A 15,743-nucleotide genomic window follows, 5' to 3' on the forward strand; every position below is an offset into this window, starting at 1 on the left:
TAATGTGACCAAGACTAAGATTTAATTAGAAGACTAATGCATGTGGCTCACTCATATAACCAGTGGTCAAGTACAGAATTATTACTATTTTAGGTGTAAATTATGTGCCTGTCTGGTTATGTTTAACGAGTTATTTCTGAACCTTATCTCAGCTGTGAACTACATTTGGGTGGAAAGCATAACCTGTATTCACCTCACAATCAGCGTACACAATAGGGCCATTTACACCAGGAAAAATAAGACATTGTAAAGAGTAAATGGTAAAGAAAAACAGTCTTTTTGGCTTCGATAAAAGGCAAATCTTACATGCTTGTAAGGTACAGTTCCTGACTCATATAAAATGCTACTTGTGCAAGACTAGCCTTACAGTATAAGTTGCATATATAACTGCGCTGATCTTCCTTCAAATAATTCTTCACTCCGCAGTTCACATATATCGTTTTCATGCATGTATTCATAATTTCAGCATTGTTCTCTGTTGTCACTGTCACACCATCCAAAAAAAAATTGAAACCATTCAATACAGAAAGTTCAGAGAATGGGAAATGAGAGAAGATAAATTTGAAAACAGCATTGCTAAGAATCAGGTCTATGCAATATTTCATATGCGAGATACTTAGAATAATGTGTTACACAAATATGTAAGGCTTTGTATGGAGATGCCAATTGTTGGCGTCCCTTTAAGGCGTCCCTTTAATCTTGGGTCCCCTGTTATTCTTAGTATATATAAATGATCTATGTAATGTGTCAAAGGTCTTAGAGCTGATACTATTTGCAGATGACACTAATATCTTCTATTCGCATACTGATGCTTCCTATCTTATGGAAGTTGTAAATTTAGAATTGATAAAGATAACGTGTTGGTTTTATACAAATAAGCTATCTATTAATGTTAAGAAATCTAATTTTATCATATTCAGACCGAGACAAAACAGGCAAACACTTGATTTAGCTTTTAATATTATAAGTAATTATTCGATTGACCGTGTTAAGGAAGCTACTTTTCTTGGTGTAATTTTGGATGAACATTTAACATGGAAATCACATATATATAATGTTGCTAGGAAAGTGTCTAAAGCCATAGGTATAATTTATAAATCAAGTTTTTGCCTTAATAATTCCTCCTTACGGATGCTTTATTTTAGCCTTATCTACCCATACTTATTCTACTGCGTGAGCGTCTGAGCATCGACCTACCCATCAAACCTCAGAAGATTAATCACACTTCAAAAACGGGTCGTAAGAATAATGTCGAGGAGTGCTTTCGATGCTCACACTGACCCCTTATTTAAAAATTTAAAAATTCTGAATCTTGAGAGTATCTACAAACTTCAAATAGGAAAATTTATGTATCAATACAGATCTGGCTTACTTCCTTATAGCTTCAATAACATGTTTCTGGTGACACGCGAGGTGCATTCTTATGGCACTAGAAGTTCGGAGCATTTTTATTTACCACAATGCAGGACTAATATAAGAAAGTTCTCCATCAGTTTCCAAGGTCCTAAATTTTTTAACTCTCTTAGTTTTGAAATTCGAAATGCAACAAGTACCGCTTCCTTTTGCTGTAAGCTGAAAGCATTCCTCTTATCATAAATAGTAATTTATATATATATATATATATATATATATGTATTTTTTTTTTCTTCCTTTGCTCTTTTATTTTCTCTTGTTTTGTTTTGTTTTGTTTTTTTCTTTTTGTCATTTCGCTTTTTTTAGCCTAGAACTATGATTAGTACGACTATCTAATATACTTATTTTAAGATTTACTGTAGCTCTGCCATTGATTTTCCCGTGTGTAATTATGATAATATTTTGTTCTAATTATCTAACTGAGGGAGCCCATTCCTTATAAGCCCGGTGGCTTCTCTTGGGCTTCCTCGCCATGAGAGTTAAGGTAATTAGATTTTATTTGATTTGTATAATTTTTTGGCAAACAAAACAATAAACAATAAACAAAGCACACAAATATAGTCTGTGGCTAAAAACCAACAAAAACATCTGTCTTTGAGTTTTTCTACAAAAGAGTGAATTCACTGCTTGAGGAGTTCATAAAGATTAAAGAAATATTTATGCTGAGACAAGCAATGTTGAGATAGCATAATCTCAAAAAATTGGTACCATTTTTATCCTTCATGAGAGCTTTCCCTGCCTTAAGTCCATGTTTTATACCCAGTCCACAGTCAGTGGTCCGCAGTCCACAGTCCCTGTTTTATACTGAATGCTTTCTTTATTTATCAAACAGGTGTATTTTGCAAAGTAATATTCAAAAAACAGCTTCTTTTCAATAGGTAAGATACATGTCATCAATTATGTACCATAAAACACAGCCCAATGTTAACGGTTATGAGGTTAATCATCTAGATTAAATGAACAATGGGCACAATATATATGATGCATCTGCTATAGATCTTGGGGGCCTTAATCTATATAATATATTATTGAGAAAATAATCCAGAGACCGAAAGATCTCTATCAAGTTGCGATCAAGCTTCCTTAAATGAAGCACACGTTCACAGTTAGTTAAGATAAGCTCGCATTTTCTATTCTAGAATAATTTAGGCTATATAGTTTATCATTATAACAGATATTCAGCAAAATCTGAGTGAAGAAAGATATGGAAGAGTAAAGAGCAAAATAACTTCAGGTATGCTTAGTTTACGTAAGCTTAATGTCGAAGTTCCAAAACCAAGACTATAATCAATGCAAAAAAGGCGTATACAATGACAGTTATTCCTAACAGGCACATTTGCTGTGTTTTTGAGAGCCTAGGTACATTATTAGACAAGACGCTGTGGGAGCGTATATTTGGGCGTGGTTGTACTCAGCGTACGTGAAGTTTGTTGTGTATGAGGGATGTGTGGGTAGTGCAGTGGTATTGTATATTTGAGGGGTTAGTTGAGATGTGTGAAGTAGTGGGCATGAAGTTATATTGGAAGGTGATGGGTGTAGTTTGTGAGCTAATTGCTGGGTTTCTACATGGAGTTGTTTTTATTGGATGTTGGTAATAGAGTCAAACTCTGTTAACCCATTCGCCCCTGAACCGCCCCTAACCGCCCGTGCGGATCCTTGTGTTCCGCATTGTGAAAATCAAAATCACTATTGTCACACTGATTACCAGCTACACAAATCTTGCGACTCTCAAACCTGATACACATTCTTCTGTTCAAACTCTTTTCGATTTTACATGTATACTTCTGACATTCATATTTGTAATTGCGTCTATGAGGTCCATGGTCTTTGAATGTCTTGATAATTTCCTTTGTTTTTCTTTGAGTTCGCGGACCAGCCCATTATGAAAACACTCAGTGTTATTTTAGTGTGGGCTTACCGCGAACAGTGTGTGCATTTGTAAGTTTAACCCTCCATATAAACATACTTCAACAATACCTTCCTCGAAACACCGTCGCCAAATTTTATCCAAAGTGCTTCTTATACTGCTGCTTTGAAAAATTTCGGATCAAATGATACCATCCTTGAAGCGCGACGAATTCTGAGAGTAGTATCACATTTCAACCTGTCAGTTTTGGCCACTGAAACGTTGTCGGTTAGTCTCTGTCGTGAAATTGACAACGTTTTTGGCGCCGTACGAACATGTTTTGATCACGTGCTGTCTAAGTTTTCAGGTTTTTCGTGGGAGCGCATTCTATTTTCAAACTCTGCATGTGTCAATATGGTGATGCAAATTCAAGTTCAAATTGGAGATACCAGAAAAGTTTTTTTTATGACTCCGCCTGGGAGTGTTGAGGATTTAAAAAAACTACATTTTGCGTGAGACACGTTTTGAGAATTTTGGTTTACTTTGCAAAAACGATAAAAGAGAATATGTAGTGTTGAATGACGTTCGCATGGCATACATTCGCCTCGTTTCGCTTGTTTACTTGCTTGTTTACGTTAGCACGTATTGCGTGCCTATTGCACATTTGTGTCAAAACAAGGCGTTTCCATTACTCTATTGGTCAGCACTCGTTAACATCCGTCGAAAGGCCCTCTTATCTTCGGTCGGATTTCGTAAACGTATGACGTCACACTCACCTCGAAGTTTTCATATGTGATTCATCTGTACTTTTGACTTGTTTGATTTTTGGTGAGAGATTTTGTCCCACTTTTTCGATCATTCCTCAATTGATTCCAATCAATTCAAACAAGAAGATGCCACTGGCTCCGTTTAAAGGATGTTTTGATGTTTCAAGCCTCTTCTTTATACTCCGCGGGGAAAAGGACCTTTCAGTGGATGTTACTGAATAACATCCTTTGAATGGCCCCAGATCACCAGGCTGTGTATCTAGGTGAAATTATACATTATCACTTTCCTTATTGAATACATATACAGTGTAAAAATCGCCATACTTATATTTCACACTTGAGGAGAAGGAACAATATTGTTATTTATTTTCCCTTTATTGTGTCATTTTACCATATAAGGTCAAGAGAATGCGCAAAATATGAGGCGGTAATAATAATATTATTTAATAATATTTCTGTCTGATTTGCTTTAAAATGACTGGTCACTAGGTTTTCGCCTGGCACTGGGCACAGCCCAGCACCAGGCCAGTCCAGTGTCCAAAAAGGTAGGGGGCTTGCCTTCTTGATCGGTTTAGCTGGATAGCCCAAGGACTGCCCTAACAGTGGGTGGGTGGATCAGGCTAGGGGGCCAAAATTAGTGGGGGTAGGGAGGGGGCTATTTTGACACAACCCCTTCAGTAAGCAGCAGTGTACACTAGAGGCTTTGACTGGCAAGTACCTTGTTCTTAATTTGCCCTAGCCACTGAGCTGAATCAAGCCTCTGCTGAGAATGATAATGTTAATAGCCTCAGTCTTAATTTTTATATTTTGCACGCATTGTCCCGCCTTGAATAGCCTTGCTAGCTGCGGGCAATACTTCTGTAAGTTTATTTGTTTATCAATAAAGTTTTGTTGTTGTTGTTGTTGATAATTGCAGAGCTCAGTGGGAGGCACAGACAGTCACCCATTGTCCTGGGTGGGGAGGATCAAGACACACTTGGCACAGGACCTGTAGACACTCACTGCAGCCATGTTTACATAAATTCTGTCAGATTTATTTATTTATTTATTTACTTATTTAGGCTTACTAATTTTATGCTTTGTAATTAAGGTTGCAAATGAGAATGTGCTTAAACTGTGTGTTTTGGTTCAAAGCCATCGATGTAAACTATGAAGTCTTCATCTACATGATATCTGCAAGTTATTTCTTGGGAAAGGTTGCCTATCAGGTCAATGGGTTTGTTCAAGATTTTTTAAATGTGTTTCCTTTAACAGTGCATCAATGAATGAATGGTGGAATCAATATTTTTATTTCAACTTAAGTAACCCCTCAGAGTTTTGACTTGGCTTTTAATTGTTTCGTCTAAAATAGAAAAATGTTGACTGTAAAAACTGAAAGGTGAGGGTCCAAAGAATTTGGGAATGGTATCTTCCCGTCTGCATTAGCCCTTCCCTCTCTGTAAATAATCCCCACTCCCTGATTTCTTTGAGGTCTTGCTTGAATATTAGTTTATAAGTGTACCTTAAAGCCTCTTCTGCTGTAATTGTTCCTTCAACTTCTTTTACAGTAAAGGCATGTCATGCTTGAATAAAAGACAATGCTCTGTCATTTGATCAAGTAGAGCAGACGCTATTTAATTTCATGAGGCAAAAACAAACATGGAAAAGTAATTATTCAACAGTAAGATTGTTTTTCCTTGTTTGATCATCATTAAACTTCCCTTCAGTTGTCTTGTACATTATTGACTGCATGATTTGACTGGTGGATCGATTTCTGGTGCACTCTCGAACCTCCTCTCTCCCTCTATATGTTAATTTGTTTTCTTATTCAGTATCAAAGTGTTGACCAAATTACTCTGGAATTATGCTGCTTGTAAAAGGCATCTGTTCAACCGAAGTGCCCCACACAGTGGCAGATCCAGACCTTCAGATAAGGGGGGGGGGGGGGGGGGGGGGGGGGGAGGGGGGGTCATCAGACCCTGAGATAAGGGGGGGGTGGTCTCCAAAAAGATTTTTTTCTGCTCTTCGGGCCTCAGTTTGGTCTAAAAATAAGTGGGGCCCCGAGTCCCGGGCACCTCCCCTAGATCCGCCACTGCCATAGAGAGAGGAGTATTTGCTATAGCTATTATCTATCATGTGTGCAACTACGCTGCAAAGAATTTTAGGTCTGGTTTGACCGATCTATATGGATGTTTGTTACCAAGAAAAGATGTCTTTACTTACAATAGTTTGGATTAATGCAGATTTTTAACATAGATTACCCAGATTAGTGTCTGTTAGTAAGAGGTGCATGTAAGCTTACAGGAGGTGTCGGTAAACAGATGTTCTGTACAGTACCTGATGGAAATTGGGATTTTTTCCCCTGCTCAAGTTCTTCTGTGCAAACTAAATATCATACATGTTAATGCTACCATTTACAACAGTAGTTTAAGAACATGAGTGATGTTCAGAATACATTATTGTATCAATTACTGTGAAACCTGTATTAAGCGGGCACCTTTGAGACCTTCCCAAGTGTCTGCTTAGTAGAGGGTGTCCACTTAATAGAGGTTTTAAAAATTGCACAATGTTTGTTAACGATCAACATTTAATGGTTACTCTGTACTGTGAAAAAGTTGCATGTTGTTAAAGAAGCTATCGAGAGTTCAAGTTCATTACCTTTCATTACCAACTTTAACTTGTTTGTAAATGCAAAAACATTAACTGACTTCAGCACGTATTTCAAGGACGTAATCCAATACTTCTATTGTATATTCAGTCCGATGTCTGCTTAATAGAGGTTTTTAACAATAGAAATTTAAGCCAAATACAACTTATTTTAGTGTCCGCGTCCAGTTAATAGAGGTGTCTGCTGAATAGGGGTTTGTTATAAAGGGAAATATCAGACGTCCGTTTCGGGACCCGGCTTAGTGTGCGCTTAAGACAGGGTGTCCACTTAATTGGGGGTCCGCTTAATAGAGGTTTCACTATAAAATATTATTGTCATTGTTATTACAAATTGTGGCAATACTATGCAAAGTATGCTTACCATGCAGACAAACTCAGCCACATTTATAACTGTTTGCTTGAAAGGGAATTGCCTTTAATGTAAATAGCAGGGGGGGGGGCTTGCTCCCAACCCCCTTCCCTACCACCACCGCAGCCATGTTTCTTAACCCAAAATTGGTCAAGTACGGAAATGTTAACATCTTATTGAACAGCAGTCGTAGCATGAGGGTGCACGTTTTCTACACACTGATGACTCAAGAAGCACCTTGAAGCAGGATTGTTTTAGCCTTTGTTTGAACAAATGCCTACTTATGCATACCCGGCCAACTGTCGATTGCGGATTCTATGGACACTGATGTGAAGTATATATGAAATAATTCATTTTCTATGGACACTGTTAAAATCTCAAAGAGGTTTGCTTGTGCCACGAACTACGCAAATGACATTTTGGGAAATTGGAGTAGGGCTATGGTCAACGGCCCACTTTGTATTTAACAGTCGCGGATCTAGGGGAGGAGCCTGGGAGGCCCGGGCCCCCCTCTTATCTTTAGACCAAACTGAGGTCGCGCCTGAAGGGCCGAAAAAAATTTTTGGAGACCGCCCCACCCCCCTTATCTCAGGGTCTGGATGACCAGGTGCCCCCCCCCCCCTTATCTGAAGGTCTGGATCCGCCCCTGTATAATAATATAGCTAGTACTCACCTGTGCCTCTAAAGCCTTTACTTGCCTTGTAGTCCTTGTAGAGGGAAAATTTTACGGTATTTCGGGTCTCAAAATCTTCAATTAGCTTTGTGTTTCATCAGCGGATGAAACAGAACATAAATTATCAGACAACTTAGTGCAAGAATGGCTTTCCATTGTTTAATACTGGTATACTTAGCTTTCTTTTGCTGTCTTGAGTTTCTTTTTCTACTCTTTTTTTTTTGTGTGTGAATGTTTTGTGTAGCTGTGTGTGGTGTGCGGTACCTCACCCTTTAATATAATCATCTATTAATAACCTAAGTGAGGCTGCCCTATCCTTTTAGCCCTCAATGGTTATTATGGACAGCCTGTACTCTCTCTATATATTTATCTCATTTTTTTGTATCATGTAAATCAATGTAGGGTACAGCTGGGTACAAATAAAGTTGTTCTTGTTGTTCTTGTTGCTGCAATCATTCATTATTATTCGACAGAGACAAACATTACACACGTGGATGATTTTCTATTTTTTATATTCCCGCCAATATTTAAAAAAGTTGTTAAATGGGGCAGCGGTTCATTTGAGTTTTATTTGCTTGTTCGTGTAATTTCTTCATGAATGCCATTCGGTCAGGGGCCATTCAAGGGATGTTACTCAGTAACATCCGCTGAAAGGACCTTATTGATACGCCAAGAGGCTTGATCGAGGCGAAACATTAAAACATCCTTTCCAAACAGATGCAGTGGCATCTTCTTGGTTGAATCAATCGAGGGATGATCGAAAAAGCAAGACAAGACCGCGAAACAAACATCAGAGTGGACGGTCGAAGAGAAGCTTACGTCGAGTCACAGGGGGAACCACGAGGCGAGCGTGACGTCATACGTTTACGAAATCCGACCGAAGATAAAAAGGCCTTTCGAGTGCTGACCTACTCTATTTCAGCCACGCCCAAATAATTATGATCATTTAATGATCACTGGTGGTACGAAAGACCTACGAACGGGAAATAAAAACAAACATATGAAGAACCTTTGCAGCACCGCTTGCTTGTGAAGTATTTGGTTCTGCAAAGGGATTGAAATCTCCAAGTCCACGAGCCGCATTACTGGTGTGCGAGGCCACTGAAGGATCCTGAAAATGCACAAGGGAAATTTTTAAACGAGCTTGGTCACTCGATCTCAGAAGTAAGTCACGAAAGATGAAGGTCTTTCGGTCATAATAACTTACGGCGAATGGATTTTCTGAGTCTCCAGCGAAGGGATTTTCATTGTAACTTGCCATGGTTCAACGTCCCTTCTGTTAAGGGAGGAAAAGTGTATTTTTGGGTGTCAAAATTTGGAAGAGGAACACTAACTCCGATTTCCTTAAGCCTACTCAGTGCAACTTTGATTGCGCATGTGTACATCATTACAAGCCGCAGGCTCGATTTTCGGGGGATAGCGACGCGACCTTTGCACTGAAGGGCGAGGCGCCAAGTCTATTGTTTTGAACCAAGGGTTATATTACATCAAGAGACCCTGAGCCTATCTTAAAGCTGTCAACAATGTTCTTTTTATTGAGCAATCTTTCATCTTTGACACTTAATCCAGTTTATCTTAAGTGGACACCCAACGTAGTTGCTATTCACGTGCACTGTCGAAAGCATCGTCTTTAATTTTAGCCGACCCACTCAATAAACAATAAATAAGAACAATACTACCGAAAAATCATTACAACTGAGAACTTGATGAATAAACAATGAAAACAACAACTCAATAATCTCTCAGGGAGATCACCCGCCAAAGCGGATACCCGCGAGGTTTGTTCGGTTTCAACATAGACGGAGGACATTTTTACGTCGCTAGTATAAATCTGGCCTAACTGTCACATTTGATCGAAGAGAGATATTTACGCAAAAAAAAACTATCACAGTTCACAAATGATTTAGACATTATCTTAATATTTTACCTTAAACTGTCGAAATTAAAGTATTGCCGCCCGCGGACAAAACTAGCTTTTTTCCGGTGTACGTCAAACACAGGCATCACGCTCAATATTATCCAGACTGAGAGCCATAGACCAGAAAAAAAAATGACAATTACTAAATTCCACTTTTAAAACCAACACTACTTGTCGTAAGATTGGGCGCATCGCATAAGAGCTAAGACTTAAGAGGGACAGAAAATAACAATCTACTGAATTATAAACACTAACGATATGTACAAAAACAACAACTCAGTAACGACTAGCTAAAATACGTTCGATTCAAGCTGTGACTTACTTTATACTTTATCACCGCTTAAGTATGGGCGCGCTGCCTGTAAGCCATTAGGAAGAGGAGAGAAATATCTACCGAATTATCCAAACTAAAGCAATGTAAAAAAAACTGCATTTACTAGCTAAAACACGATCGGTTTTAGCTATGCACTATTCACTTTTAATTAAAAAAATCTCCCTTCACCTCTTAAACTTGGGCGCGCCGCCTGTAAGCCAAAAGGGAGAAGAGAGAATAATCTACTGAATTACCAAACTAACATAGCGTATAAAAACTGCAATTGGCTAGCTAGTAAAACATGATCGACTCAAAGTACGAGTGTTTCAATTTAAAAAAAATCTCTCCACCTCTTAAACTTGGGCGCGCCGCCTGTAAGCTAAGAGGGAGAGGAGAGAAAAATTTACTGAACTATCCAAACTAACAGCGCATGAAAACTGCAGTTGGCTAGCTAGTAAAACATGGTCTATTCAGGCAACGAGTTTTTTACCCTTGAAAAAAATCTCTCTTCACCTCTTGAACTTGGGTGCGCCGCCTGTAAGCCAAGAGGGAGAGAAGAGAATAACCAAACTAACACAGCGTATGAAAACTGCAATTGGCTAGCTAGTAAAACATGGTCTATTCAGGCTACGAGTTTTTTACCCTTGAAAAAAAATCTCTCTTCACCTCTTAAACTTGGGCGTGCCGCCTGTAAGCTAAGAGGGAGAGGAGAGAACAATTTACTGAATTATCCGAACTAACACAGCGTATGAAAACTGCAATTGGCTAGCTAGTAAAACATGGTCTATTCAGGCTACGAGTTTTTTACCCTTGAAAAAAATCTCTGTTGCTTGGTGCGAGTCGTCGACCAAAGTATGTCTTTTATTTTCTTATAGTTATTTAGTACTGTAATTCGTGGAACTATCAAGTCTTTACGCTATCTCATGAGAAGGACATTGATTTGAAGACAAAACTGCTGGAATCAAACAGGATTGATTATTGTTACTGTTACCAAAGTATTTTATATAATCTAGTTTAGTGTTTGTTAAGATAAGTTCTGTTCAAGCGGAATCGCTACGATATAGTTTTTGATTGTTTTATTCACGCTGAGAGTTAAATGTTATTGTCTCGGATAATTAGCTCAAGTATCAATTATGGGGTTTTTCAGTTGTGTGCTTCTTGCATCATAGTTTTATGTCGTTTAGATTATTCTACCCTTTAGTCCTAATTTTATAGTTAATCTAAGTAGTTCGTATTCTTTAATTATCGAACCTACGTCTAACTACGTTTAGCTGCGTCTACGTCTACGTCCACGTTTTGTTACGTCGTAACTAGGCTACGAACATTGCTATTACATTGAATTGCTGTACACGCGACTACTATTGTTATGAACTTTAAGGATCTGTCATTAAATCTGCTTTGATATTCTATCACGTGGAGTTCGAATCATCTATCGCCTCGCACCGTGCTACCCCTATTATTGTTGAGATTTGGATTATTCGCGACCTCCAGAATTTCCGCAATTACATTAGTTCGAATTTGTCGGCGAGATTCGTGCGAAATGAGCAAAGGCCACAAATTGTAAGGGAACTTGGAGAATCTGCTGCTTTAATCAGAACACGTCTCACAATCGCTATCACTCAATTAGTGTCATCACTCGCCGCACCCGCTATCTTGTCCGACAACCGGATGTCCGTCTATTGTCACGCAATAACTGAGTAACTAGTAACTTGACTTTGATCTATTTAGTCGTTATGGCAACAAAGAAGGCCCGTAGCCGCGCTAAAGCAGTCGTCACCAGGACGATAAATGAAATTAGTATACAGTGGATAGTGTTTCTCGTGCGCTCTGATTGGCTACTCAATCAGTGAATATCCTCCACTATTCACTGATTCACCTCCAGTTCCTCCGAGCGAGCGACGCCAAACTCGCGTAAGTTGCGAGCAAAATGCCTTCCCTGTTTGCTGCCGTAAACAAACAAAGAAATTTCACAACTAATCAAGCAAGCTGTTTCCGAAATACACGAAGAAGGTGACGAAGTTCGGATTGGAAGTTTTAACAGGTAAAGCTTTGTCTTTTTGACACGAATTCATCGAGAAACCGGTGAAAAAGTTTTTTGTTTACAAATATAAATTTTAAGTCTTGCGTTACTTTATTTAGTTGACTTGTTCATAAATAAGCTTAAAACTAAATTTAATAATCTTTTTTTATAGAAGATTTAAAATACAAAAAGAATTCACAATTCCTTTTGAAGAAATTTCCCCGCAAAAGCTAAACAAATGCCTTCAAAAGTTTTAATTGTCGGCAACTAAAAAGCGACAGCCGCGGTCGCCCGGTGATTACGCGCCAAAATTGTAATCGTTGCAACAGTATTTGAGCCAAAAAATCATCATTTTTGTGCTCAATTATCTCACTGTTTTAGTTAAAACAATTATTCACCTCAGTGTCGGTGGCTAGTCGTGGATATTTACCTCACTGCTTCGCAGTTCGGTAAATATCCAAGACTAGCCACCTCCACTCCGGTGAATAATTGTTATTTATTGCCCTAATGACCGACGAAGGCAATGTTGAAGAAGTTAATAAAAAATCTGGCGAATTATTGGAAGCTTTTGACAAATTTCAAGCCGGAAAAATATTACCAATTAGTGTCCGGACAAGTGGACCTATTGCTAGAAAACTTAGAAATTTGGCTAACTGGTATTGAAGCTACAAGAGCAATGAGCTCAATTGAAATACGTCCAGAGGACAGTATATCAAACGTCGGCCCTCGCTCGCGCGTGTCACGCTCGTCGCACGCGTCTAAGACATCGCGATCATCACACACTTCCTCTGTAAGCGCCAGAGCAAAGGCTGCAGCTAGAAAGGCCGTTCTAGAAGCAGAAGCCGCCACATTAAAAATGCTTCATGAGATTGAGGAAGAGGAGCTGAAATTGCGTCAGCGCAAAAACGAACTCAAGCTAAAAACTGAATTAGCAAAGGCAAGAGCCGAAGAACACGCGTATGCACAAGTCGAAATTGGCGCGAATTCGCCTCACGCAAGCGATCAAAATAAGAAGTTACCTCCGACTCCCCAACTCACAGAAGAAAATTTGGAAACAAGGTAGAATGCCAAAATGAACCCAAGGAAGAAAAACCAGAGCCCGCATTTGTTGAAAAACTTCCCATACCGACCAAGGCATTAAATCCAGAAGCACCCGATTGGAAAAACGAAGACACCAGATTTCCTGCAATGGGCAATGAAGCGACCAGGAGTACACCTACGGCGGATCTACAACTCCTACTTCTTCAGTAACAAGAGGCTATCATGGCACTGACCTTACCTCAACCTGAGCTTCCCGTGTTTACCGGCGACCCTATTGAATATTGTGACTTTATACGAGCCTTTGAAAACCTTGTCGAACGTAAAACTAGCAGCTCGAGCGCAAGGCTTTACTATCTTTTGCAGTACACGAGCGGACATGTACAAGATCTCGTTCGGAGTTGTCTTGCAATGAGAGAAGATGTCGGCTATAGTGAAGCAAGAAGACTGCTGGCAGGGAGATATGGGCAGCCATTTAAAATAGCTACACTCTTTTTTTATATAAGAATGTTGTTTTTCCGGCCCAGGCTGAATATTCTTATTTTTCTGCCGATTTTAGGCTGAAAATATTCTTGTATTATTCTTAAATTATAGCTCATGACATTTTCGTTTTAGAATTTATTGGGGCATCAATTACAAGTGTTTGGTATCTAGATCTGTATCGCGTTACTTTGTGCACGTGCTCCATCGCTTTTCGTTGCAGTCAGCGAGGTCAAGATGTCACGTCAAACGACACTTGGCCGTTTTGGCTTAAAAAATGCACTTCGCACACAAAATTATATCTATCCTTTTCAAAATCTCAGCCTCGGCTTTATTCTTAAAATATTCTTAAAATTTCGCAAAATTCAGCCTCGATATTCTTATAAAATATATTCTTATAGAAAAAAAAGAGTGTACCGCATACGCTGACCGCGTCATTAACGGACAACCAATCCGCACTGAGGATGGTCCTGCGCTGCAAAGATTCTCAATATTACTTACCAGCTGTACGAACACATTGAATGAAACTGGCTACTTGAACCGCCTTGAAAACCCGGAAAGTTTGAGAAAAATCGTTGATAGATTACCTTACCCGCTAAGACTGAAGTGGCGTGACGTCGTGGACACAATCGCTCAGAAAGAAGGAAGGGATCCTAACCTGCACGACATCACAAACTTCGTTGAAGCAAAGTCAAGAGTCGCCAACCATCCGATCTTTGGCAAAGTTCAAGGCGACCAAAAGCCGTTTAATCAAAAGAGCAACTGGAAACAGAAAAAGGATGCGAAGTCGTTCGCTGCACAAGGTCAGGGACAAAGCCAACAGCAAAAGCAGCTAAGTAACTCGGAAGGAAGAAAGGAACTTAAATGCCCTTCGTGTCCAAAGGATCACTGGCTATCTCAATGCGATGAGTTTAAAAAGTTGAGTTTATACAACCGCTATCAGTTCGTCCGAAATAAACACCTTTGCATTAACTGTTTAGTTCCTGGACATTTTGTTCAAGACTGTCCAAAGAGAAGCTTCTGCCGTGTCGAAGGATGTGCAAAGAAGCATTCTACATTCCTTCACGAGAAACCATCGACCCCAAAACCAAGCGGTACCGATAAAGAAAATCGAACTAGCGACCAAGGACAAGTAACAAGTCCAAGTACAACGCAAGCAAAGAATGGTTATGTGAAAAGCGAATCGTTTCAAGTATCAAGTGATTCTGTGGTAGGGATGTCGATCGTTCCCGTGAAAGTCAACGTAAAAGGCCAAGATAAGAAAGTGCTCACTTATGCATTCCTAGATTCTGGATCTAACACCTCGTTTTGTACAGAGGATCTCCTAAAGAAGCTCAACGCCAAGGGAGAAAGAGCTACCCTCTCGCTCACTACCGTGGGAAAATCTAACGAAACCATCGAATGTTCTCTCGTAAATCTAGAGGTTTCAGATATTGGCAACCAAAACCTAATCGAGCAACCGATGGTGTACTCTCGACCCAGTCTCCCGGTCTCAACAGCAGCTATTGGCACCCAAGAAGACGTTAACCGCTGGCCACACCTCAAGGGTATTGATGTACCAAGAATTGAAGCAGAAATCGGCCTACTGATTGGCAGCGACGTACCACAAGCTATGTAACCAAAGGAGGTGACAGAAAGTAAAGACGGAGGATCTTTCGCTATGCGTACCGTTCTGGGATGGATGCTCAGTGGACCCTTAGACGAAAAGAGACTAAGGTACCCACGTCAAACCTCACTGACACTACGGCTAACCTCAGCAAGCAGTTTGAAGACTTCTGTAACTTAGAATTTAATGACTCGAGCTACGAACCTAAAATGTCAATGTCCCAGAATGATCAGCGCGCTTTAAACATCATGAAAGGTACAGTAAAACTCTCAAACGGCCACTATGAGATCGGCTTACCATGGAAAAACCACCCGCCTCACCTAGAGAACAACAGGCCTCAAGCAGAGAACAGACTTCACATGCTCAAGAAACGTCTTCAGAAGGACGCTATCTTGCATGAAAAATATACAGACTTCATGGCAGACCTACTACAAAAAAGCTACGCTCGAAAGGTGACCACTGAAGAACAGTTACAGAGGGAGAAATGGTACCTGCCCCATCATCCCGTATTTCACCCTCAGAAGCCAGGCACGGTTCGAGTGGCATTTGATTGTTCAGCCAAGTATCGAGGTTCTTCTCTCAATGATCAGTTGCTACAGGGGCCGGATTTAACAAACACTCTAGTTGGTGTTTTAACGCGATTTCGGGAAGAACCGAGTAGCCTTCATGGCTGA

General features: G+C 39.7%; 2 protein-coding genes across 2 annotated transcripts in view; one reads left to right on the top strand and one right to left on the bottom strand.

Moving 5' to 3' along the window:
- Positions 1-9,057, bottom strand: part of LOC140936520 (secretory carrier-associated membrane protein 4-like) — a 43,448-nt gene extending 34,391 nt beyond the window's left edge. The window contains exons 1-2 of the mRNA XM_073386005.1: positions 8,902-9,057; positions 8,704-8,805 (exon numbers count right to left, since the gene is read on the bottom strand). Coding sequence (XP_073242106.1) covers positions 8,704-8,805; positions 8,902-8,955 — 156 coding nt within the window. The 5' untranslated portion in view covers positions 8,956-9,057. The remainder of the gene's footprint in view (positions 1-8,703; positions 8,806-8,901) is intronic.
- Positions 9,058-15,140: 6,083 nt separating this feature from the next.
- Positions 15,141-15,743, top strand: LOC140938138 (uncharacterized). The gene has a single exon (XM_073387663.1). The coding sequence runs from the start codon at positions 15,141-15,143 to the stop codon at positions 15,741-15,743; it is 603 nt and encodes a 200-aa protein (XP_073243764.1).

The sequence above is a fragment of the Porites lutea genome, chromosome 5 (genome assembly GCF_958299795.1).
Source record: "Porites lutea chromosome 5, jaPorLute2.1, whole genome shotgun sequence".
NCBI classification, from domain to species: Eukaryota; Metazoa; Cnidaria; class Anthozoa; order Scleractinia; family Poritidae; genus Porites; species Porites lutea.

Excerpts from the sequence above, each read along its gene's own strand:
- LOC140938138 (XM_073387663.1), top strand. The coding sequence starts at position 15,141 with ATGGATGCTCAGTGGACCCTTAGACGAAAAGAGACTAAGGTACCCACG.